Raw genomic sequence first — 26,306 nt, forward strand, 5'->3', positions numbered from 1 at the left:
CCACCCAATGAAAAAATAGAAATAAAAATGAAAAATTTATTTTAATAAGAAAATTGTTTTAAATAAAAGATAAATGAAAGAGACACAATGTAGAGGATCAATGATATTTGAGAACTTTAATCTTCTACCTTACGAGAGAGACTAATAAAGAAAATATTACAGTTTTAATAGAAATATATTACACTAAAACATACACAAACTTCTACATCTTAGAATTAGGACTTGGGCTGGAAGTGACTAAATTCTAAACTATTGTACGTGGCGAGATGTTTCTCTAAAGCATATAAATTTGTAGATTCATTATGTGGAATCTAAGTTGTTGGGCTAAGAATATAATTTCATTGTCTTCGAGTTGGGGCATTTCGGTTTTAGTATGATAAAACTAAAGAGAGATGATGAAATCCATTTTCCCTTGGCCTTTCTCTTTTCCGTAGTGTCGTATCCCCATTAAAAATCATAAATACGCTTATTCGTTTCACTCATATGTAGCAATGAAATATTTTCAATTGAATTTCCTTATAAATGAAAAACTTTGTGAACATGACGTGCCCAACATATTTATAAAACAATTTAAAAAATAAATTTAAATCTTCCCTTAGTTATCGCATCACATGATCCAATTGTGAAGAAAACAATAAATATAATAATAATAATGATAATATAATGAACGGTCATGGGTGGATAATCTTACGCGCTCTTGAATGTTTTTAAGGTAGAGTAGCCGTTTTTAAAAAATCTATATAATCCAGCAGTTAAACTTTAAAATTATTAATAAAAAACTCCCTCTTACAATAAATTATAATGTATTGCCACGTGTTTCCTCCTCTATAACGAACTTTATATTTTCCTGGCCATTTTATCGCGTGAACTCCGCGTTATCAAGCCAACTGCCGGCAAAAAATACCCGCCGGAAACGCCTGTCTTTGCGGGCTAACGGCAAACGATGCAACAAAGTTTTTGAAAACATAATTTTTTGGCCACCGGAAATTTCGGGGAAAAGATTTGGATGTCGTGTTGTACAGTAAAGTGCATTTTTATTTGTTGGGAGTGTTGGGCCCGCGAAATGGGGAATTTGTTGAAAGCGATGGAAATGACCTGGGAATTCAAATTCTCTCTTCGTAAAATTGGGTAACACAGTTTGAAACTGCTCCGAAAAATAATAAACATTGAAAATTTATGCACAGTTTTTGCATAAAAGAAAAGTACATTGCAATCGTTACTGTGACACTTGAGGTGCTCACTATTGGGCTGGTTTCTTCTCCAACAAGTATCCTTGAGCCAAGTTTTCGAGCATGAAAAACCAATGGCGTTTTTTGTAGAGCTGCAAGGATTTCAAATGATCATTTGAGCATGCACTCTAAAGATTTGATACATTGTTTTTAGGTCAGATTTTCGTTTGCTTTGTTAACTCTCGGCGTATCCCGTATTGCTTCGATTTTCAGATGCAGAGATATTGGATGGTTTGATGTGGATTATGCTTGGAATTGTCCTGTTTTGATGTGGGTTAGTATTCATCGCATTAGATTTCAACAATCAGAAGTAGTTAGTGGAGGCTTTTGATGTTGGTTAGGATTGATGTTATTAGAATTCGTTTCCCAAATGCAGTAAGCGGGAGCTTTTTGATGTGGGTTAGGATTTAGTTAATCAGATTTCAAGAACAGAAGGCAGTAAACAGTTTTGATGTGGAATAGGATTCATTTCACCAGATTTTAAGGCCGATAAACAATAATAAAAAATCTGCCACATGCCCATTTGAGTGTATTTGATTGGAAGATATTGCAATTGTTGTGCTGGTTCACGGAAAATCAATCAGGTATGCCTTAACTCTCGAGTTTTTTTTTTTTCTTTTCCTTTTGAAGCTCTTTTGATATGTGTTAGGGTCTCCTGCCTGTAGTATTGTTATTTATCCGCTTATGTTATTTGTTTTTTAAAGTTACGAAACGAACTCTACACAATTATGCACACAAGGCCTCATGGTCTATGGAACACTAAGCGCCGCTGCTGCATCAGAGCTGAAATTTGAGATACCGTCGCTCACTTCTGAATGCAGGAATTGTTTTAATCAATCATGTTAAAAATTCCCCTAAACTTTTAATTCTTACCTCTCCAGAAGATATCCGTATATCTGGATCAAATGTCATTTTAGTTAGGATGTTCTATGATCGAATATTTCACTCTTTATGCTGCTTCCATTATATAGAATATACAGATTATCAGACTACATTAAACAACGACTGAAGCCTATTTTACCTGTGCTACATCTGATTTCGTCTGAACTGGGTGAGTCTCATTTTGTGCCTTTTTACAGCATGCTATGTTCTTCATACCCCTTGCACGTTCTTAGCCAGTTTGTTAAATTAAATCAGTGATGGTGTTATGGGAGTGTTAAAAAGGAACATATATTGAGTTTTTTGCTTTTAAACCATCTAAAATTTGAGAAAAACTCTGTTCATCAGTGTGATTGCAGGGTGCTCTGTCTAATTTGGTAATTTTTTAGTGCTACCTTGGGGATGGTGTTCCATATTTATAAAGAGGATCTTTTGGTTTTGGCACATCATTTTAGTCATTATGTGCTTTTTCTACTCTTGTACGCCACTCTTTATCCATAGATTTGCTATGCTAAATGATTTTTTATCGAAATGTTGTGTTTATCCTGTGCTGGGATCGCTAGGTGCAACAGATGTTTGAGTTAGTTTTTATTCTTGTTCTTTCAATTTAAACTGATCTTCTGATGGATATTGTCATAGCCTTGTCTCGAGTTGTTTGTTTTTGAGTTCCTTCTCATTACAGGTTATTGAGAAGTTTGAGCTCTGTTTAATATGCTGCTATTTGCAGCCATGATGTGTTATTCTGTGATTTTTGTTGGTGAATTACTTTTTATGTATTTCCTTTTAGGTGTAACGGACAGTTTGGTGTGTGGTTCTTCTTATATTTGCAACGCTCGTTTAAAGGAATTGGACAGTGTGTTGTGAAAATGGAGGCTAGATCAGGCATGGTGGCAGGTTCTCATAAGAGGAATGAGCTTGTTTATATTCGACATCAAGATGCTGAGGTATGCAATCACACAAGTACATACAATTTTTATTGTAACATTTTGATATAGATAATTATCTGATGAGCTTCAGAACTCTTTCTCATGATTTGATTGGTAATTCCTTATTTAGTTGAAACAAACATAAACAAAAAGGAGAAAAAAATGAAACATGCTATTCCCAGTATGAGAATGATTTATGTTTTGATTATATAAGAAATGAAATGCCCTAATCCCAGAGTACAAAAAAGTAGCCGAGATTAATAGTCTAGATGCAATATAACAGCACCACGAACAGCCAGCGAAAACAGACAAGCCTAGCTATATAGACATAAAAACAATCTCCATAAAGTGAAAGAAGAAAAGAAGAATGTAGAACTGATCTATGTAAGCCCATTTAGATAGGTTTCAAAGAATGAAAAAATAGTAAATGAAAGAAACAAGTGAAATATTACTCACTGGAATATGGGATAATAACTTAATCATATTTATGGAGAATATAGATTGATATCATTTTTTTTCTAATCTCGTGCTTGTACTTCTGGATGTCTATGCCCATCTAATAAATGGTATGTGCAAAATGATGTTTGTGTCTATCAGTGGTGTGGCATTATGAATTAGATAAATGACATTATCAGCGTGAGAAGATTTGAAATGATTAGAACTAATTTTTGGCATTGGCCATGGAATCTAATCAATATTAGTTATCCTTTACATCCACAAGTTTCTTTGAAATGAATAAATTATGACCTTGATGCCACAAACAAAATTTAATTTAGTCCTACATTTATAATTTATATATAATTTTGTAATAATTATATATTGATCCTATTTTTAATTTTTATTTGGCAAATAAACTTTATTATATGTTGATGTTTCAAGATTGTAAATCAAATTAGATAGATCAAATAATCTCAATCAATTCAATCGATAATTACTCGAATATTTTAAACGTTTTCTTTCTTTCTCAATAAAATGGTTGGACCCAAATCTTCTAAACTTTTTTGATGATGTAGAGTTAGCAGACCAATTCAAACACACTGTTTGCATTGGCAAACCCCTGAATCTAAGTAAAAGTAAATTCAACTGACCATTAGATGCTAATTCCATTAACCATTGCTGTGATAGCTAAGTTGGGTTGTAATTCGTGTATTGATCATATTTGATACAAATAATCTGGTTTCTCTATAATTTGTGGTATTGCTACAGACGTCAAAAGTGATAATTCAGCAGCTTGATATCATCTAACCATGTATGAAATACCCTTGCAATTGGTGTTGTGGCATCATCCAACTGTGCATTAAAATTTTACAATTGCTGACTCTATTATAATAGCTATATGCTCCATGTTGATGTTGATCATTCCAATTTATTATTAATTTTGAGCATAATTTTGTGATAATTGCTAAATACCTTTATCTTAAAATGGGCCACAAGCTTGTCAAACTTCAACTGTAACATAATTTAGAAAAAGGTCTACCTTTGAAATGGATAAATTGAATAGCTCGTAAGGTAATATTTTCTTCTTTATTACATTGGAGACAAATCAAACCAAATCAACTCTTAAAATGAAATATGGACAAAACATATTGCTCATCTTGGTTTCCTTCGAGCTGGTTTCTCTTGCTAGGAGGACCTTTATCCCTAAGTTTCTCCTCAAGCTCTCCCACAACTGCCATTGTTCATCGTAGTCTGTACGTATCCCCAGGGATATCAGTATCCAACTTTCTATACTCTATATGAAACTTGCAGTGTCAGGTCCATGTTAAAACTCATATTTACGAAAGTTCACCAAGGTTTGAGATGGATTTGGTCACCATCTTCAACCCATCTTCATTTGCAATTTACTTCCCTTTGTCTTTTTCACATAGAAGGGCCTCTGTCCTTTCTGCATGTTTTTTTGAAACTATTTCTCCTAGCCGCATTAAACCTTGGAGAAGACATCCTCGTGTTCCTTGTTGCATTGCTTCTTCCTTAGGATTGGTATTATGAAGAGATCAACAAGAGGTGTTTTTGATCTCTACACAGAGGTATCCTACTTATCTTTTAGCTTTTTCTTGTTGGTTATAGCAATTACTATTGTTGTCAATTGGCTCATTTCAAAACTATCCCAATCATCCTGGGCCTCCAGTTAACATACATTCTACTGGCTTGTTGTTGCATGGGAAAAGCAGGCTCCACGTCAGTTTACACATTGTCATTGTTGCAATGTAGTGAAGGAAATACAGTTGTTTCTTTCAGTAGATTCTCTGCTTGCAAGTCCTTATTTGAAACATCTCAATGTGTTGTCCCAATGTTGGCCTCACTCGACCTTTTAGCAAGAAGTGATTTTTATTCTATTATTGTGTTAGGTATCATTTACTGCATGCACATTGTCACTCAATGCTTCAGGAAAATTATATGTCTCAATTAGGAAGAAGTACAAAAACTCAATAGCTTTGAAAGGCCATGGTGTAGGACAAGCAGTACAGGAAGAGATAGGCATATAAAATAGAAAAGCTTCACATAAAAGAGCAAAGAAGTACAAAAAACTGGCAGACTTGCAAGGAAACAATATAATTTTGGCAAGACCTGTCTAATGTCCGCTTAAGAAAAAGTACACACATGGTTCCAAAAAAAACATACCGACACTTGTTTCCGAAGGCACAAGGTGGTTGCAAAGGAATTACATAGAACAAGGCCAAAAGTTCTCAAAAGAAAAATGTGTAAATTCTGCAAATAATTAAATAAGAAAAGGCAAAATGTCAACAAATTTGTTTGCAACCATTTCAATAAGATAAAAAACCAGAAATTGACTGACACATGTAACCAAGAGAGAGACAGTAGTCAAAAGAAACTTAATGCATCACAAGCTCAATGAAAAAAGCCTAAGTTGCCGGTTCGGATTTTGGTACGGATGCGGGTTTGAAATTTGTCCAAATATTTTTTGGGTTGGGTTTGGATTCGTTTTGGGTTCGTCCCGTCCCTACCAAAACATATCTTTAAAAAAAAAATATGTGTGTGTGTGTATGCAAGAACAAATAAGCCCATAAAGCACTTTGCTAATAGTAAAGCAACATAGGAAAATACACCATCATATCTATGTTTCAATATAATAGGATACTAATTGCATCATTTAGCAATACATACAACACATACACTTGCTTGGTTGCATGCATGGGACATATTTCCATATCAAGGAACAGTTTGAGAATGAAAGGAATCATCAAAAGATAAGTGCAGTTCTCTGACTTTTTTAATATTGGCTAAAGGATTTCTAACCAAGCTAAATCAAAAGTTGAGATTCAGATTTGAAGCCCTGGATTCAAAGAATATATCATTTTTTTTAAAGAAATTCCTCTATAATCATCAATTTGGACTTCACCAATTGTCAATTTGGATTTCCTCTATAAGCAAGTTTTCATTTTCACTCACAAATGCATAAATGACATATAAACCATATTTTTGGCCTTTTTAGTGGTCACTTTTAGGGTTGGGAGGATCGAATAAACCAAATTAGGCAAAAAAAACCTTTAAAAAAGTAAAAACAGTTTGTTTTGAGATCAGATTCAGCTCGGGTTTGGCTGCTGGGCAGCAAATTCTTCAAAATTCGCTCTGAATTCTGCCTAGATTCCTCTGACAGAATTTGCAGCGAATCTGTGACTCTTTAGGAGAATTTGGCAAGAATTTGACAAGGACCAGACTTTGGACAGAATTGAACCAGACTTTGAGGGTTTCTGGAGAGAATCTGGTAACTTAGAAAAAAGCCAGTAAGATTTTAAAAATTTAAAAGGAAATATTATATCTACATCTTTCTAATCTTCTAAATAAGGCATCCAAAATAATCTTGAAGCCAGTTTGATAGTTTATTTTGTGTCGAAAACATCCTTTGGATGGGAACTCAACTCAAACTTATCCTGCACTCGAGGACCTAAAGCTAGAAATATTGATATAAGAGGCAATGTCCTCAATACAGTGACCAAAGCACACACTTGACTGCACACATGAGCCTCTAAGTGGGTACTTCAACTGTCCCAGTCAAAGCCAAGCTGCCCCACATCTATAATGCTTGCACTAGATTTCCATATTGAATAAAAGGAACAGAAGTTCTTAAGGTATGACCAATTAAAGCTTGTCATTGGAAGCTATTTTATCGGGTTTGCTCATTTCTGGGGACACACCTACCTCAAACTGGTCTGGGTATAGGTCCAGGTCTGGTTCCTCTTGGCTACTTCTAGGGTTCATACCTGAGACAAATCTGCATGCTTGGGGATCCATGGGAATGCAAGTTTGGCATATTTAAGAAAAACCTGGGTGAATCCTGAACAAAAGATTTGTACTTGAATAAAAGAAGATATTATTAATAAAATTTTTTAATTGCAATTAACTCTGTCAATTTGATTCTTATAAATGTTTGTTATAAACTGCAGTTAATCTCTGCGTATTTTCATCTCTTAAAATGTTGACAAGAGGGATTTGTCTAGGTACTAACTTGTTCTAAACATGTGAATTCCGAGCAACATCAATGACACATTTTTCTGCCAAGACTTTGTATCGTACAAATGCTGCTTGAATTGATCTTTGACAGTTTGCATATAAGGCTTTAGATTGTACTGATCACTCCATTGGTGATGCCACTTGAAACTTTCTTAGGACTTAAATATTTGGGAACATTCTCTATGTGGGAAATATAGCAGCAAATAGAGAAGATACTGCTTTACATATGTCTCTTCTTTGGGTTTTTAGGTTTTTTTAATACAATTTGTAATGGGTGGTTCACATATTTATCTAAACAATTTGAATCCTTTGTAATCTCTGAATACTTAGCAGTCTTTGTCCATAAGATGATCATATTTAGCTACTGATGGCTTATCATAATCTCTGGAGGCTTCATTGTAACAGTATTTTGCTTCTCTCTAAAATATGTTTCTTATTTTTTATTTTGCTCAGTAAGGTGAGAGGGTTGTTGGGACCTTTTCCCATGAGTAATAAATCTTGAAACAATCAATAAGGGAAAATCTTTTATACAATATTATAATTTTTGCTTAGTGAGGCTAGGAGAAACAAAGAAAAACAAAACTACGAATGGCTGCCTACCAAAGAGGCTAATAAAAATTAGAGACGTGCAAATAGAAGTTGCTAATAATAGTCCCTCCCTTATGTGAAAGGAGAGCTTCCATATTCCATTATGAACATAAATTGTGGGTCTTCTTGGCCTCCATTCAGAATCTCTTAGCTTTTAATTTCCTTGTCCCTTGATTCTTAGTAGAAGACAGGGTGTAAATGATGTCTTGGTATACAGGAGAGGAGATATCGCCATTTACAAGTGTAGAAGTAAGAGTGTGATTCTGTTTTTTTTCCCTTATGCCATCTCTACCCTGATATTAATACCATCACCCCCAAACAAATACTTAAAGCTCTTCTCAAAAAGAAATCTATGAAGAGAAGCCTAATCTCCATTTGCAGTCTCCTCCATTACCTTTTTCTTTTCTAGGCTTATGCCCTTTCTTTCCTTTGGCGTACAGTTCACTTTTATATCAGGCTCCAAGCTTGCAAAATGTTGAGATCTTTGGTAGGCTGAAAGCATCCTAAAATCTAAAGAGGCCAATTGCACAAGGTCCACAACTTTATCCCTTGATAATACCACTAGCCAACAAACTCATTTCCTTGAAAATAATAGTAATTTGCTCCTTAATGTCTAGAACAATCGTTAAGAAACCTATGATTTGTTTGTGTGGGCTGCCATGAAGTGATCATGATTCCTTCAAACAATGTTTCAATCAAGATTTCAATCTTCAAAATACTTTTTTATTGTAAAACTACCTAAGGATCAAAAGTCTTGCACAAGCGACATTTATTTCTCTTATGCTGTATTTGATTATAGTATTATAAAGAAAATATTGAAAAGACATCCACCAATAATTAACATATTTGTAATACCCCAACTAAGGTTACCAAAAATGTATGCACTTTATTTTTTGTAATTCTTAAGTCCTTAGTCATGCTATTTGTTATAAAAGAATATGGTCTTTCAACATAAATAATTTTCTTTGGTGAATTAAAACTTGAATACTTGGTAGAATTGGAACTTCTTAAGAGTTTCGTGAGATTAATTTTGTTTTACTCAACTATCTAATGTTGATAACTCGGAGCTGTGCTTTATAAGTAAGACAATTGTGACATATAGCCATAGAAATATCCATCATGTCCATATCATAGTATAGAGTAAGGAAACAAATCTTAAAGATAATCCTTTATTGAGCCAAGCTGTTAAGTTATACCAAAGAGGAATTTGTGTTCAGTAATTGAGATTACAACAGCCCCACACGTAATCCTAGATTGAATGAGAAGAGATCATGGAATATTTGCAAGGCATCTAAGACTTGGATTTTTATTTTTTTTGATGGAGGTCCTCTACAAAATATTTGTAGCTACTTGCTACGGGAGCACGAGCCTTACAGTTGAAACCTCTTTGGCTAAGAGCCAAGGACTAAGAGGTATCCATTCCGCCAAATTCCCCTGGGGCACAATCCAGGCCTCATCCCTTTTCAATTTTGGAGCCACACACTCAATAAGACATTGAAATTTTCAATGTGGATGCAAACTATTTTGTTGTGATAGATAATAAAATCAAGAGCTTGCTTGGTCTTCAGGAATTAGAATAATTTAGATGGAAGCCTCAATTTTATCCAATAAGACTTTTGGTGCAAACTTCAAACTCCCGTAATCTAATGGACATACAATCATGATATGATTAGACTCTATACTCTTTTTGCGTAAGCTAATTGGATATGGTGGCATTTGTATTCAAGACTTGTATATGACTTAGGCAGGGGTCACATGAGGGGGGCTTAAGCTCTATTTTTTAGGAAGAGGGTGGTCCTATGAACAAGATTTAATTTTTTTGGGGGATTGTTTGGAATCTACTCTTCAAAAATTGGAGCCCCTACTTTTTCGCAAGCAAGTGAAAAGGTGTGGGTTTAGAAATTGGCCCATCAGCTTAGGAATGCTTTTTCCCACTTGTTAAAGCATTTTAATTTCAGATTTTTGTTAAAAAATCATTTTAGATGGAAACTGATTTTTTACTTATTTTTATTCACAAAATATAGAAGACAAAAGTTATTATTTTTATGAGACCACCAGCTTCCTTAAATTTTTAAGCTGAACTAGACCACATAATTCATGAGACTGCTAGCTTTTAAAAATTTTCCTGAATAATAGCAAGTGGCTCCAGATCTATGTTTTAGGAAGCCTCCTTTAATGGGACCCCAGCCTTACATATAGTAGTTTGGCCCTTGCATGGATAGAGATCTATGGATCCACACTCCATTGATGTAAAAAGAAGTGTATTAAATCCTTAGTTACCGATTCGGGACGATTTTTTTTTGCCTTATTAGGATTTGTGGAGGATTCGTGAATATATATCTGTGTGTGTGTGTGTGTGTGTGTGTGTGTGTATTATATTATGCATATTTCTCTCAGATTTTAGTATATATGATGCATAAAAGGGTCATTTTAGGACTAGAAAGCAAAAAAAAATTTAAAAAAGTCATATTAAATAACTTAGACCCACTTAAACCTGCCGATCCTTGAGGATTTGCGCTGGATCCTTGAGGATTCGTGCCTGGATCTGTGCAGATCTGGGCAGGATCCTTGTTTTACACAATGGATTCGTTCGGATTCATAAAACAAGGATCCTGCTCGGATCTCCACAGATCCATGCATGAATCCGGATCCGGCCTCTAGGGCACGAATCTGGTAACTAAGGTTAAATCCCATTGAATTTATTCAGAAACTCCTCAGATCAATTTAACTAAGGTATGTGTGTGTCTCTAGTATTACAAGTGTATGGAGAGGGCTGTTGCTGTCAGAAGGCTCCATTGTTTGTCTGCATCTCTAATGCAGTTTTCTGATTTGGACTTTGATGTTCTATTGTACAACCATTCTCTTTAAATGTAAAGCTCAAAAATAGGTGAAAGAGGGCATTACCACTACTACCTAACCTTAATAAACCACCTCCTATATCCCAATTTCAGTTGTTTATATTAAATTTTAAATTGCGTATGCAGTGTATGTCTTTTAAGTAGTTCACACATTCCATACTTCTGGACTTTTTTTGTCTTTCTCTTGCAGTGGCCTACAACTCTCCCTTTGTACCTTCCTTTCACCTTTTCTTGTATAAATGACATCCTCTTTGCCATCTCAATCTCCTGCTTCATATGCTTGGACCAATTTTAGGAAAGATCAAACCATTCATGTACCTGATTGAGGCTGTTTCCATATGTTCTATTTGGACTTCTCTCTTAAAAGCTTAATTAACTGCACCAAATATCTATTTTTATAGTATTATTCACAGAGGATACAAAGGGGGTTTTGGCTCTCAAATTGAATCTCTTGATTTTCTTTGGAAACATAGCTGCTCTTTTTGAAGAGCTGCTGTGCAAGTTCAAATAACCAACCATTGGTTGATGGATTGTCTGTGCAGTGGATGGTAAAAAAATGTATTTCTACACTTCATCTATGTGTACTAAGGGGGATTTAATTGCTGTGACAGTACTACTGCTTGGTGCAATCATTTTAGCCACCATTCTCAAGTCCAAACATTCTGTATCTTCCTTTGTTCACTATTTGATAGGATGCGCTTTCTTATGCTTTGTGGTTTTTCTCTAATTGATGGCAGCCAGGGAACTTTCTTCATCGCCTCTGAAAATGCTGCTAATGTCTTGCCTTCTACCATTTGATGATGCTCTGTCTGTCGAATGTATGGTATGACTGTACAGACATTGACATTCATATGTGTAGAATGTTTTCTTTGACCTCATTTATCATCTATTTGTCTTAAGGAGGATGCAACATGAGGTTCTACCACTCTGTGCAATCCTTTTAGCTACTGGTCATATGGTCAACTTTGCTGTCTCTTGCTTGTTTATGAATTATTGTTTAATAGGATGGGCTTTCTCCAACATTTAAGTTTATCTTCTAATTGATTGTAATGAGGAAAAAATTATCTTGTAGTGAAAAAAAGAAAGAAATTATATTAATGTTTCTAATATCTGTTGCAATTTTGCCATTTGATGAAATGTGTTTTCTCACATTTACTGATATCTCTTTGTTCTTTGCAGCCGAAGCCTCTTCAGAACATGGGTGGCCATATTTGCCAAATATGTTTAGATGATGTGGGCATAACAGTAGATGGGGAGCTCTTTGTGGCTTGCAATGAGTGTGCATATCCAGTATGCAGGCCATGCTATGAATATGAGCGCAAAGAGGGAAGTAAGTTGTGTCCTCAATGCAAGACTCGATATAAGCGGCACAAAGGTCGGTAGATTTTTTGGCTTATTATTTAGAAACCTAGAAAAACTATCAATTATGAATATTTGATGTTTGTCATACATGCATCTTATTTTTATCTTTGAAAATATTTACATCTGTTTTTTCTTGGAATTAAACTAGAAACTACAATGGTCTTGTTCTTATATTGGCTATCCAGGCAGTCCCCAAGTGGCTGGTGATGATGAAGAAGAGGGTGAAGATGATTTGGATGATGAGTTCAGCCACAATCACTTTAATAGGAACGAGAAACAACATATTGCAGAAGCAATGTTGCACTGGCAAATGGCTTATGGGCGTGGAGAAGATGTTGGCCCATCTGACTCTTCAAGTGAGAAGCTTTCTCAGTCTCCTTTAATCAGTGGAAAAGAGGTAGGGAGGTTCTATCTTGAACTACCATGGATGAAAATATATTAATACTTGACATTAGTCCATTGCATTGAGCTTAATAGGTTAAAATGTTGGGTATTCATTGTGGAGACCTATAATCAGTTTTCCCAATAGGGAAATTGAAAGTGCAATTTTAAGTTGTGACTATTGGTCTATCATAACTGACTTTTAAATAGAAAGTAGAATTCTACGTAGTGACTCTTGGGTCTTCAATAGGTTATTTCTAGTGTGTTTTCTCGTAAGGAGCTTGTATTGGTCTTCAGTTGACCCTCATATGAACAAGATATTTGTAATCAATAAGCAGTTCAATATTTGACATTACCTCTCTCTTGCTAGTCATCTCTAAATATGTTTAGACTCTGGGCAGGTTTCTGGTGAGTTACCTGCAGTTACTCCAGAGCATCATACTGCTCCACCCCCTGGTAGTGGCAGTGGAAAACGTGTACATCCACTACCTTTTGTTGATCCTTCACAAACTGGTACTGAAATAAATTGTTGCTAGATCTTTCAATTTTTTTTAATGATGTTATTTTTCTTTTACATTTATTTGGGTTACAATTGCTAAAAGTATATTTATAATTGATTTTAACAGTCCCAGTGAGGGTTGTGGAGCCCACAAAAGACTCCAAATCCTATAGAGTTGGAAGTGTTGCATGGAAAGAGAGAGTAGATAGCTGGAAGGCAAAACAGGATAAAAATGCAATCCAAGTGACCAACGGAACTCAGTATTCATCTGAAGAAAAAGATGGATATGTAGATGATAGTGTCCCTGATCGGGAAGACATGCAAATGTATGATTGTAAAATCATGTTATTTAGATTTTCGCTAATTCAAGGAGAAGTGCTTTTCTTATCAAATGAATGTCAATTATTAGTCACCATTTTCAAATGATGCATGCCGTTATTGCTGTTCATGTTCTTTAAGTTTACTTTTTTTTAAAAACAAACCTTTCATTTTATTTCTACTTTGAATTCACTTCTTTTTGACTGCATATGTGCTTTCAGTTATAATACATAGATTATTTTAAATTGATGGAAGCTGTTTTGCACAATTCTTCGCAGTGAGTTACACCATATTCGATGAAAGGCGTTAGTAGCACTGAGTTTAATTAAAAAATAATTCCAACTCCAAGGTTTCATGATCATAAATACAATGTTTTAGTTCTCAAATCAAATAGATTTTCCCTTTCCTGAACAAGTTTTGGCTAATGAAATGTGATAATGCCTATTTGATTTTAATTGAGACTATAATTTACAAAAGTTTTCCTTAATGCAAAGGTTGTTGCAAGAAATTGTTAAGGACAAAATGACAGATTCTTATTTGTTGTTTAGAACAGCTGCAACCTTTTTGGCATAGCTAAATGGATCCATCAGGTTTATAGTGCTTTAGATCACAATTCATTATATTCAGTATCATGGAGAATAGCCTTTCAAAGTTCAACCCCAATTTAGATGCTGTGTCATTCCTCCTCTATTTAATAAACTTATTTTGACAGTGCTAGTGCTCACAAGCCTGGATGGTAGATAGTCAGTGATTGATGGTATTGTCCAAACCTCTTGAGAAACTTTTGATAATTCTATACGAAGATCGTTTTGGATAAATAATCACATTGAGGCTTTCAGATCTATATTGAAGACTTGAATGTTCATGAAGCCTTGGCATTGCTTATTTGAAAGTAATTTTTGCCTCTTCCCAACCAGCACTGAGCAATCACTCGTGTTTAGTCATTGGAAACTTTGGGATATATTAAAAGACATTTCCTGATGCATGAATCCTGTCATGAAGATTGAGTTTGAACTTCTGTAATATTATTAGAACCATTTATGGCTGCATGAATTTTGTTATGAACATTGAATACTGAATTTGGTCTTACAATGTCTACAGCATTCTACACCAAGTCTACCATCTACAGTCCCTTCAGACCTATTCCTTGACATAATTGTCCATCTAAGCTGCTTCAGCCATCCTTTTTACAACAACAGAACTCTCTATGTGGCAAATGGGAACAGTCAATAAAATTCTTCAAGTTGATGTAGATATGATGTATCACTCAAAGTGGGCCTAAAAAACGATAAGCTTCCAGAATTTCATGTGTCTCCAGACACTTCAAGTGTCTGGAAACTTCCCTCCTAACAACCAGAAGATGCAAGATGGTGTGTCTGCAATAGTTGAGCAAATAATAGCACATCTCTATTTCTCCATATAGAATAGTGACCAATCACTTATTTTTATTAGTCTTCTGTTCTGTACTTGGTTCATGCAATGCATGCTTATCTTAGTGTACACTGTAAACTAACAAACTCATGGTATGCTATTCTTTTGTAATGCTGAAATGTTCTCAAAACAGAATTTTGACCTTTTTCCATAGCTAACCATGTATATTCTTGTTTTATGACAGAATTGTTCTTGATACTACAACAATGGACTTCATCAAGTAGTTGTTTTTGACTAAACTTTTTATCTTATTTCCATGCTGTGATTTTTCCAGGCTAGAGGAAGCACGGCAGCCTCTCTCGAGAAAGATACCTATCCCTTCTGCCAAGATTAATCCGTATAGGATGATCATTGTCATACGACTTGTGGTCTTGTGTTTTTTCTTCCGCTACCGGATATTGAATCCTGTTCGCAATGCTTATGCACTCTGGTTCGTTTCAGTGATCTGTGAGATTTGGTTTGCCATATCATGGATTCTTGATCAGTTTCCTAAATGGCTACCTATCAACAGGGAAACATATCTGGAAAGACTTTGTCTGAGGTAAGGCTATCATGTGCAATTATATATTTTCCCACTAAGTTGCTAGTGCTGTTCAGTTTTCTACAGGATTTCCAGTGTAATCTTTTTTTGAAAACAACAATCATGTTTCTATGAATTTGTATGCAAGTGCTTAACTTATACATGTTTGTAAAAACAGATATGATAGAGAAGGGGAGATATCTCAGTTAGCTGGCATCGATATATTTGTGAGCACAGTTGACCCTTTAAAGGAGCCTCCTTTAGTCACGGCAAATACTATTTTGTCGATTCTTTCTGTGGATTATCCAGTGGATAAAGTTTCATGTTATGTCTCTGATGATGGAGCTGCAATGTTGACCTTTGAGGCTCTTTCTGAAACTTCAGAATTTGCAAGGAAATGGGTGCCGTTTTGTAAAAAATTTGATATTGAACCTCGGGCTCCAGAATGGTACTTCACTCAAAAGATAGATTATTTGAAGGATAAAGTGCAGCCCAGCTTTGTAAAAGAGCGCAGAGCAATGAAGGTAATAGGCACCATATTGTTAAATCAAAGCCAGTTCAAGTCGCTTCAATGCTGGCCTTCTTCTCTTTCAGTGCTCAATTATGCTGACTTTATGTTTACTAATCAATTCTAGAGAGAATATGAAGAATTTAAGGTTCGAGTCAATGCACTTGTTGCAAAAGCTCAGAAGGTTCCTGAAGAAGGCTGGATTATGCAAGATGGGACTCCTTGGCCTGGAAATAATACTCGAGATCATCCTGGGATGATACAGGTTGTTCATTTGTTATCCTAAGAGTCTTGTAATCACATTTTCTGTTGGTCTCCATTATATTTTAATCTTCCCTCTTTGTTAGCAGATTTGTATAAAATGGAACATATAGGGCCAGTATTTCTTGCTTTCCCATCTAATTTGAAGTTTTGGTGTGCTTTTGCCTTGAAGGTATTCCTAGGTCACAGTGGCGGGCTTGATACTGATGGCAATGAACTACCTCGACTTGTTTATGTTTCTCGTGAGAAAAGACCTGGCTTTGAACATCACAAGAAAGCTGGGGCAATGAATTCTTTGGTATGTGATATTTTAAGACTAGCGTGAAACTGCATTTTTCCTTATTTGTGTATTAGTATCTTTCAGTCCTAGTAAATTTTTGTCTCCTGTTATCTGTATCCAGGTCCGTGTTTCTGCAGTTCTAACAAATGGGCCTTTTTTGCTGAATCTGGACTGTGATCACTACATAAACAACAGCAAGGCAATTCGTGAGGCCATGTGTTTTTTGATGGATCCTAACCTAGGGAAGAAAGTTTGTTATGTTCAGTTCCCTCAAAGGTTTGATGGGATTGACAGACATGATCGATATGCGAATCACAACACAGTGTTCTTTGATGTGAGTGTTCAATATATTGATGTGGATTCCCCTTTGATTTCTTGTATTTTCAGTAGACATTTTTATGTTTTCTAGAAATTAAATTTGTGTTTTGTTTGCAGATAAATTTGAAAGGTTTAGACGGGCTTCAGGGGCCTGTTTATGTGGGAACGGGATGTTTTTTCAACAGAAAAGCACTGTATGGTTTTGAACCTCCTCGCAAAAGCAAGGTCTTTAACTCATTATGTTGTGGACCTAGAAAGAAAAGCAAAAAATTAAACAAGCAAGATGATGACAAAAAGGTGGATAGGCAGATTGATTCCACTGTACCCATATTTACCCTGGATGATATAGAAGAGGGGATGGAAGGTAACTTTGTGACATCTTCTTGAGCAACTGACTGTCTGATTTGTTTCTCTATTTCCTTCCCTTCAATGCCCTTTATTCCTACCTGTGTGTTTTCGTCTCATGCAGGGTATGATGATGAAAAATCCTTGCTGCTGGATCATATCAACTTGGAGAAAAAGTTTGGCCAATCATCTGTTTTTCTTGATTCTACTCTAATGGAGAATGGTGGTGTGCCAGAGTCTGTGACTCCTGCTGATTTATTGAAAGAAGCCATCCATGTTATCAGTTGTGGATATGAAGACAAGACAGATTGGGGAAGAGAGGTACTGTTAAATTGGAAAGCCTCGATTAGTAATCATATTTCAGGTTGATTACATTGCTCAACTTCTTATTTAGATTCTAAGAAGTTGGATTTGTATTTCATATGCAGCTTGGTTGGATATATGGTTCAGTCACAGAAGACATTTTAACTGGGTTCAAAATGCATGCTCGAGGGTGGCGATCAATATATTGTATGCCGCAACGTCCTGCATTCAAAGGGTCTGCACCAATCAATCTTTCAGATCGTCTGAACCAAGTTCTTCGGTGGGCCCTTGGTTCAGTCGAAATTCTTCTCAGCAGGCATTGCCCTATTTGGTATGGGTATAGTGGAAGACTCAAATGGTTGGAAAGGCTGGCATATATAAACACAACTGTTTATCCTCTCACCTCTATTGCTCTTATTGCATACTGTACTCTCCCAGCAATTTGTTTGCTCACAAATAAATTCATTATCCCTGAGGTATATTTTAAATCTTTCAAATGGCATCCTGCAATCTCTTTGTTCTAGTTCGTTATAGACATTTTTGGACTTATTATTTTTCTCTTATTGTTGACATGCAGATCAGCACATTTGCAAGTGTGTGGTTCATTTCACTTTTCCTTTCAATTTTTGCAACTGGGATACTAGAGATGCGTTGGAGTGGGGTTGGCATTGATGAATGGTGGAGGAATGAGCAATTTTGGGTTATTGGAGGTGTTTCTGCTCATTTAATGGCAGTGATTCAAGGATTGCTGAAAGTCCTTGCTGGTTATAATACAAACTTCACCGTTACTTCAAAATCTGGAGATGAAGAAGGCGACTTTGCAGAGCTGTACATGTTTAAATGGAGCATTCTTCTCATTCCTCCCACTACCTTGCTTATAATCAACATTGTAGGTGTAGTTGCTGGTGTGTCTTATGCTATCAGCACGGGTTATCAATCGTGGGGTCCTCTTTTTGGGAAATTATTTTTCGCTTTTTGGGTGATTGTACATCTCTATCCTTTCCTGAAGGGTTTGATGGGTCGCCAGAACCGTACACCAACTATTGTTATTGTCTGGTCACTTCTTCTTGCATCTATTTTCTCCTTGTTATGGATTCGGATAGACCCTTTCACAACTAAGATAAAAGGACCAGATTTACAACAGTGTGGCATCAATTGCTGAGTAGCTGTTCGCCTGCATGTAGCGGTGAAGAACGTGAAGTACTTTGCCTGCTTTGGAGATCTCCTTATGTGCATTCTTGATCTATATCCCTTCGATAACTAGGGTAAAAGAGCCCGACTTCCAATTGTGCAGCATTAATTGCTACAGATAGCTTACATAGCAGACTCTTTTGATCAAGAGTGTTTATTTGCAAATTGATTTGCTTTGCTTCAAAGATTTATCCTTCAATGTAATCAATTGGGGATACTTACAGCCAATTTTTTTAATGATCAAGGACCAAGGAAGCTCTGTAGTTATGTGGTTGTTTCAGCTAGTTCAGATTTTTTTTCATCTCATCACAAGGTGAAGGGATACATTGCTTTTTGGAGAGAATTTTCGAATTTTTGATTGATACACTGGGTCATTTTTCTTGATGGTTGCCTCATCATGCAGTGATCCGAGTAGTACTAATTAAAGATAAGAGACATTGTCAAAATATGTGGAGCTATAGATTATTCACTATATTGGTGTCTCAGGAATTCCAGGCATCTGATCAGAGTTGTTTTGGGCTGATCTGATTATAACTGTGGACAATGGCTCGATTGAGAAATATGATTGCATCTGTTCTCCATAAGTGAAGAAAATCTGCCTATTTACGAGAAATCTCAGTTATTTGGAAGCTATCTAATATAAGCATCGTGCAGTGTTATTTAGTTGTTGGCGTGCCATTTATTGTCTCTTCTCGGTAGGATTCTTTGTAACAATAATTGGCCTAATTTGTTATTGTTACTCTTTACGAAAATTAGAATTGCATGAAGCTTACTCATGTGACCTAGAATAATTGATGAATTTTAACCCTACTTAAACTGAGTAATATGACATATACTTTTTAAGTCTATATCACAACGAACAACCGAATTAATAACTATGGTTGAGATTTGTACCATTTATTCTTTATTATTGTTTGCGTTTGATTCTGGTGGTGTTTTTTTATCATTACCGCAGTTTTTCGAGTTTTGACTTCATCTCAGATGCCGACATTTTACCTGTAAAACTTGATTTTTTTTTCATGTTCCATCTATTCACTGAAAAAAGACGCATCGTCTTTGACATTCTGATTTGTATAGTTGTGTCTGTTCGTTTCACACCAAAATGCTTGAAAGCTGCTTGCAATTCCATTGAACCATAGATACAGAAGCGTCACCAGTCACTGCGTGCCGCAACCGTGCGAAGATGCCGGCTAAAGTGAGTAAATGGCTATGTAGCGAATGTTCGCACCTGAATTTTACAACATTTATTAATAAAATTGAAAATCTTAGACTTAACGATTGTATTTTTAATTTAATTAATAAATGTTAAAAATGTCAGGTGCAAACATTAAGTTGATTAGCCATTTCTTTAAAGTAAAAACTGTCTTATTTAATGTGTTTCTCACAATTAGATCAAGAAATTCATGCGGTACCAAAGTTTGCAATAATCTGTTAATCTCTGACTTAGGATGTGTCAGTACTATTATCTTCTATATCAGTCCAAGTTGTGCATAAAATTAAACACTTCACTCAACATGAGGTGGATTGTGCATAAAATTAAACACTTCACTCAACATGAGGTGGATGGATTGTCAAAAGGTGTTTAATTTGAAAGCATGATTGAAGTTGTAAGTAATAAAAGTGTAATTTAAGCTTTTCGTTTTAACTATGTATTCTTACTGTATAGAATCAAAGGCTTGAATCACATTATTATAGATTGAAAATCTTGTCTTTAAAAGTAAGTGTATAAAAATGTAAGTCTACAAACATGGTCTTATTGTAGAGAGTACATATAGTGTCATCCAATATTGTGTGTTACTTAAAAGTAAGTGTATAAAAATGTTAGTCTACAAACATGGTATTATTGTAGAGAGTACATATAGTGTCATCCAATATTGTGCCTTAGTTGTAAGATCCTTAAAAGTGTAGCTTTCAAATGCATGGAAGGACATTTAAAAAGTAGTATTTGTAATTACAAATCTCTTCTATTTTTGTAAGGTAAAATGTTATAATTCATAATTGACAATAGTTTTCATGAATTGAAGAAAGAGAATAATTTATAGTTGTCGTGTCCCATTTTGCGACTTTCCTTGTATATGTGGCGACCTTGTCGATTTTGACTAGGTCAACCTTTGATTTTGAACATGGCTTAATTGATGATTTAGTTGACTACTGCATTTTTTTTTTTTAAAAAAAGGGGTAAACGCTTTGACCTGGAGCTATGAACTAGTGAGGCCACAAACAGGGGACCTCATCCCTATGAGATTTGAACCTTGATGGCAAGGATAACAACACAACAACTTAACCATCACAACATGCCACTATTGGCAGTTGACTACTGCATTATGATGTGTTAATTAGGATGATTTAAATGAATAATTAATGCATTGAAATGTCTTGTTATGTAATTTAATGTTAAACATGGTTATGTTTTTAAGTTATTTTATGATGATATAATGGGTTTTAATTTATGCTGATTATGTAATGAGTTAGATTACATGATGATGAGGTAATTGAGGACATTAATGTATGTATTATTACATTTATGTTATTTTGTTCATGATGTCGATTCAGTTAAGTTATTATTTTTATGGATACTGACTTCTATCTAGTTGTGAGTGTTTAAGTGACCGTAGGTTGTCAAAGACGAGAGTGTGGTTGAGGTAGAGAGGGTTAGCCTCTCGAAAGGGGATGGATGGATCATCCAAGAAGCCCCCACTGACACATCACATAGATGTTTATATGAAAAATAGGAATGTCATTGGTTAAATATTTAGATAGTTCATATTGTTTGTCAAAAACAATAGAGGCACTGATCCAACTTAGTTATATTCGAAGTTCTACTTTACACTCTTAATGATAAAATGACATAGAAATAAGGAATAATGGTTGTCATTTGCCGCCAATTCCCCAGCATTTGTCATCTGCCCTCTTTTCCTAACTGCAATGGTTATAAGCATCCCCTTTCCCCGTAATTGACCCAATTCAAGGGTTTTTATTTTCTTTATGCCTAATTTAATTTTGACTTCCCAAAATAAAACATGTCTCTTCATATATTGTTATCTAGGGATAGTAAAAAAAATTGAAAAAGATGTTCTATTTTTTTTACAAGTTTACATCTTATTCCCTCCTAATCATCAGGTCTAATTTCATTAAAAACAAGCATTAGGAGAATAAAGCAATTCCAAAATGTAATATTAAATTTGAAGCTATCATACGCATAGAATTTTTGTTCAAAGAATTTAGCTAAACTATAAAGGCCAATACTAGCTAATGCACCATTATTCCTTATTTCTATGTCATTTTATCATTAAGAGTGTAAATTAGAACTTGAAATATAACTAGACTGGATCAGTGCCTCTATTTTATTTGACAAACAATATGAACTATCTAAATATTTAACCAATGACATTCCTAGAAACATCTACGTGATGTGTGTGGGCTTCTTGGATGATCATCGTACTCCAGGTTCCCCTTTTTAGTGTTGGGTAAATAAAATGAATGTAAATTTGGGTTAAAAGCATTTTGTTTCAGTAAATAGCTCTTGCTTAGTTCTTGATAGTATTGGATGTAGAAGGGCATAGAACTTCTGTGTTGTTAGTTCTGAATTATAGGTTGATGGTAAACGGTTTATCATGTCCATTTCCGTCTGTATTTTCAAAAGGAAAATCTTTCTTTTCTCTTATCACCATTCCACTGGTTCGAGTCATTGATTCATACTCCTCTTGAATGTGAATGTAGCACTGGTTGTATTTTTACCAATCTGAATTGCACGCCTATGATGTGACCATATCCTTTGGTGTTTCTCCTTTAAACCATTATGCTTGCTAGGTCATAATGGGGTAGTAATTGACATCAATTTCTAGTGAGTGCTGAAGTATAATACTTGTAACACCCCGCCAAGAGATCCAAAAGAATTAACCTAAAGTTTCACTAAGTTTGCTAAACATTTTTTTTTAAAAAAAAGTAAGAATGTATAACATACACATCAAACACATAGTAGCGGAAGCAATAACATGTAATCATCGATAACCATACTTTGCAAGTCACATTTCTTAAGGATCCCAAGACGTTGAGTCACGTTTAAATTTAATTAATTTTAAGTCTAACAATTACCACATACATATGAAAGAATAATCAGAAAGTCCCATGTCCATAATATACATTTGATCCGAATGCCTCTTGGCAAATTAATTCGGAATGCTCAATCATCCACTGTACAAGTCACAGGGTATGAAAGGCTTAAAAGAATATACATATGTAAAGATAAAGATACAACATCCTCAAATCCATGATACAAAGTACAGTAAAAATATATGAAACTATTCACCATACATGATACATCCATACATCCATAATGATAAAACATCTATCATAAAATCTAACCATCCATCATAATAATCCAAGAACATAGTGAAGGTAAATGCCAATCACAAAAACTCCAGCCACGATGACCATAGAACGGATCTCAATGGTAAGAGTAAAAGCACTACCACCCGACCGCGTGGAACCTAAATGGTCCACTCCCACCGCGCTGAGGAGATAGTCTCAAGTCCCAAATAGGATAACAAAACCTATAATCATAAATACTCTCTAAGTCCAGGAAATCCTATAAGTATGCTAACTTAAGGGTTCCTAAAAAGATCGACATCTAAATCCCAGAGGTACCACAAGACACGTAGGAAACCTAATATGCAAGCGGGAAAGTGTCATCGCAAAAGTCATGTAGAAGTTACCCGAGCAATCCCTTAGGAATCTCGGGTCCCTACTGATCCTGCGGCCACTAGTATCCTCTCGTACTAACGAGGCCTACTATGGAATGCAAGGTCGTAACCAAGCGTTCTCTCTATCTCGTCCTAGTCTGTACTAGCACTCAAGGCATGGGAGAGAACATACAATTATCTTGTTAGGTTCATTTTCTCTCATTTAGTGTAAATGTTTTCACTTATTAAAAACGACTTACAATGGGTTTCTCAAGGCAGCCTCTTAGGGCTCCGACCCCCATTGCAAGCCACTTCTCGACTCTACACATAGATAACCTACCCTAGGCTCATGAAATCATAAATCAAAGAATCATAATAAAACCACCTTAGTCCTATACAAGCAACTGAAAAACATCATAAAAGATAAGCCACAAAATTACATCAGTTCTTCATGAGCAACAGATAATATCAATAAGTAATCATATGATCACGACAGTTCTCTATCAGCAACTGAAGGCATCAATGATAAGTCACAAAATCCAATGGTTCTCCAATGAGCAACTAGAAGTATCCCAATAGTAAATTACAATACTGATCGAAGACTCCAAATGGTCAAGTCAACACATGACATCATCCAGAACATAACAAACACTTCAGTCCTTTCAAGCGACCGAAAAGCAATCCAAGTATAACTGATCGAGAATCAAAAATGGTTATCAAATATAACTGATCGAGACTCGAAAATAGTTAAGTCAAGTATCTCAAATACGTACATCTCAGCTTCACTCAAGGAAATTGGAAAACAATAACAAACAGTAAATACAATCATGTCATAGAGCACTTCATCACATTACCATGGTCGGGTTAAGAAAGATCGAGACCAAATCATCATGACATCACATTCACAACCCCGAGCCTCTAGTAACAACCTAAACTAGTCAACGCTAAACCAACCCCATAACATTCAAAGCACAAAGACAACATCAAAGTCTCAGAGATTGGATTTGAAAGTATATTATTGAGTTAAGGTAAGGTTTATGTTTCAGTTTAATGTCGAATTCAAGTAACTAGGTTTTCACAACTACCCTTTACGATTAACCCATTTCTATAATAACTTTCATTAAATCAATAATCCAAATCTATAATTTAGTCAAATAATATTCATTATTAATTAACTTAATTAAACTAATTTTAATTAAATTAATCAATAATTGCTTGTTCTACTTACTTATCTTAATCTATTCATTAATTATTAATTTATTAATTTTAAACCAAAATTATTAATAAATTAATATTTACAAACTATGTTTAATGCATTTAATATTTATTTATTAAATACTAATAAAGATAAAACTATTATTAATTTAAAATATATTATAATTTTATTAATTAAAAATTTTAAATAATAATAAAATTTGTTTTAAATAATTAAAATTATATATAAAAAAAAAACAAAATTAACAAAGTTTTTTTTTAAGCCAACGTTTAAAGCTCGTCGGCTTTGCCGCAGGCCTGCGGTCGTAGGGCCTGCGACGGCAGGTACTTTGTACCTGCCGTTGCAGTACCTGTGACGCAGGTACTGTCGGCCCGCTGACAGTGGGGGTGGGTACAGGGTGATTCCCTCCCCCCCACTAAATACATTAATATATATTATTTTTTTTTCTTTTTTTTTTTAAAAAATAAAAACAACGAATTTGTTTTTAATCAAACTCTTTTTTTTTTTTGAAATTTAATTTTGTTTGAATATATATATATATAAATTTATAACTATATATATATTAAAATAATTTCTTTTAATATATATATAAATATATGCATTGAAAAATTGTTTCCTTCTCTATATTGATATAAAAAATATAGTCAATCATCCAAACGCTTAATTTAAAATTCCAGTTCTAAGATTCAACCCTTCCCATTTAAATTTTTTATACATAAGTTTATAGACAAGTATCTGATAAATTCTAATATTGTAATGTTTAAACATTCATCATAGAGAATTCAAATTTACAAACCCCAGACACGAAGAAGACAAGAAAGGATAATTGTGTATTTAATCGATAATAAAAAACACAAGACCCTACCTGATCCTGATGCTATTATGAAATCCCCAGGAACTGTAAGAGAATTCGCTCCTCTCAATAACCTTCTTCCCAAAATCTTTCTTTGGTATTCGCCTTCTGAAAATCGCTTCCAAAAGTTGTCTCCCCAAAAATTCCCGTCCAACTTCGTATATCCCAAAAATGAACCCCCAAAGTTGTGATAAGCAATTTCTCCTCAAATCGGGGCACTAATTTTGCGTTTTCTCGAGAAGACTCTTTGCACAACTCAGTTAACTCCAAATTAACCTTTATTATCTTTTCTTTTATTTTGCATTCAACTTTCATGCACATTAAGTTGATTTATTAAATAACTTTATTTAATATTCTACTTGACTTCTATTTTAAATTAATTTATTACTTTAATCTCATGTGCACTTTTAAGAAATTAAAATAACATTATTAATTTCTATAATTTAATCTTTTAATTTAATTCTCATATTTAAACTCATGCTTAGATCATGCGATCTAGAATTCTTAATAATTTAATATCTTTCAACTTTTAATTTATTTTAGAACTTAATTGATAACATATTTAATTAATTTAAATAACAATAATATTTAGCATTTATTTAAAAATGAACTCCAAATATATTATTATTAAATTAAATAAATATTATTCTGTTCTAAATTTATCTTTGAACTTTAACCTTTAAATTTAATTCTTTTATTTAATTAATTTCTCAATTAATTAAATATTAAAGATATCATATTAATTCTCCATTAAATTAAATCTTTAATTAATCTTTTTAATTAGACTTAATTAATAGAAAACACATCAAGGACTCATATAACAACATACGAAAACCCTACATAGAAAAGCATATACTAAATCAAAACAAAAAGGTTATAATCCCG

General features: G+C 34.5%; 1 protein-coding gene across 1 annotated transcript; it reads left to right on the top strand.

The window, feature by feature from the left end:
• The first annotated feature begins 1,030 nt into the window (after nucleotides 1–1,030).
• On the top strand, nucleotides 1,031–19,333 carry LOC149560511 (putative cellulose synthase A catalytic subunit 2 [UDP-forming]). The gene is made up of 15 exons (XM_089824705.1): nucleotides 1,031–1,813; nucleotides 2,896–3,052; nucleotides 12,133–12,328; nucleotides 12,501–12,712; nucleotides 13,098–13,209; nucleotides 13,323–13,521; nucleotides 15,219–15,485; nucleotides 15,643–15,988; nucleotides 16,100–16,237; nucleotides 16,406–16,531; nucleotides 16,635–16,847; nucleotides 16,949–17,195; nucleotides 17,301–17,497; nucleotides 17,605–17,955; nucleotides 18,057–19,333. Exons 2-15 carry the CDS (start codon nucleotides 2,975–2,977, stop codon nucleotides 18,639–18,641), a joined length of 3,267 nt encoding a protein of 1,088 aa, XP_089680831.1. The 5' UTR covers nucleotides 1,031–1,813; nucleotides 2,896–2,974; the 3' UTR covers nucleotides 18,642–19,333.
• The last annotated feature ends 6,973 nt before the right edge of the window (nucleotides 19,334–26,306 follow it).

The sequence above is a fragment of the Cupressus sempervirens genome, chromosome 4, assembly GCF_028749045.1.
Source record: "Cupressus sempervirens isolate cs-2001-9-10 chromosome 4, ASM2874904v1, whole genome shotgun sequence".
NCBI classification, from domain to species: Eukaryota; Viridiplantae; Streptophyta; class Pinopsida; order Cupressales; family Cupressaceae; genus Cupressus; species Cupressus sempervirens.

Excerpts from the sequence above, each read along its gene's own strand:
- LOC149560511 (XM_089824705.1), top strand. The coding sequence starts at position 2,975 with ATGGAGGCTAGATCAGGCATGGTGGCAGGTTCTCATAAGAGGAATGAG. Across the intron at positions 15,486-15,642 it reads CTGGAAAGACTTTGTCTGAG|ATATGATAGAGAAGGGGAGA; the intron begins GTAAGGCTATCA and ends TTGTAAAAACAG. Across the intron at positions 16,848-16,948 it reads ACAACACAGTGTTCTTTGAT|ATAAATTTGAAAGGTTTAGA; the intron begins GTGAGTGTTCAA and ends TTTTGTTTGCAG.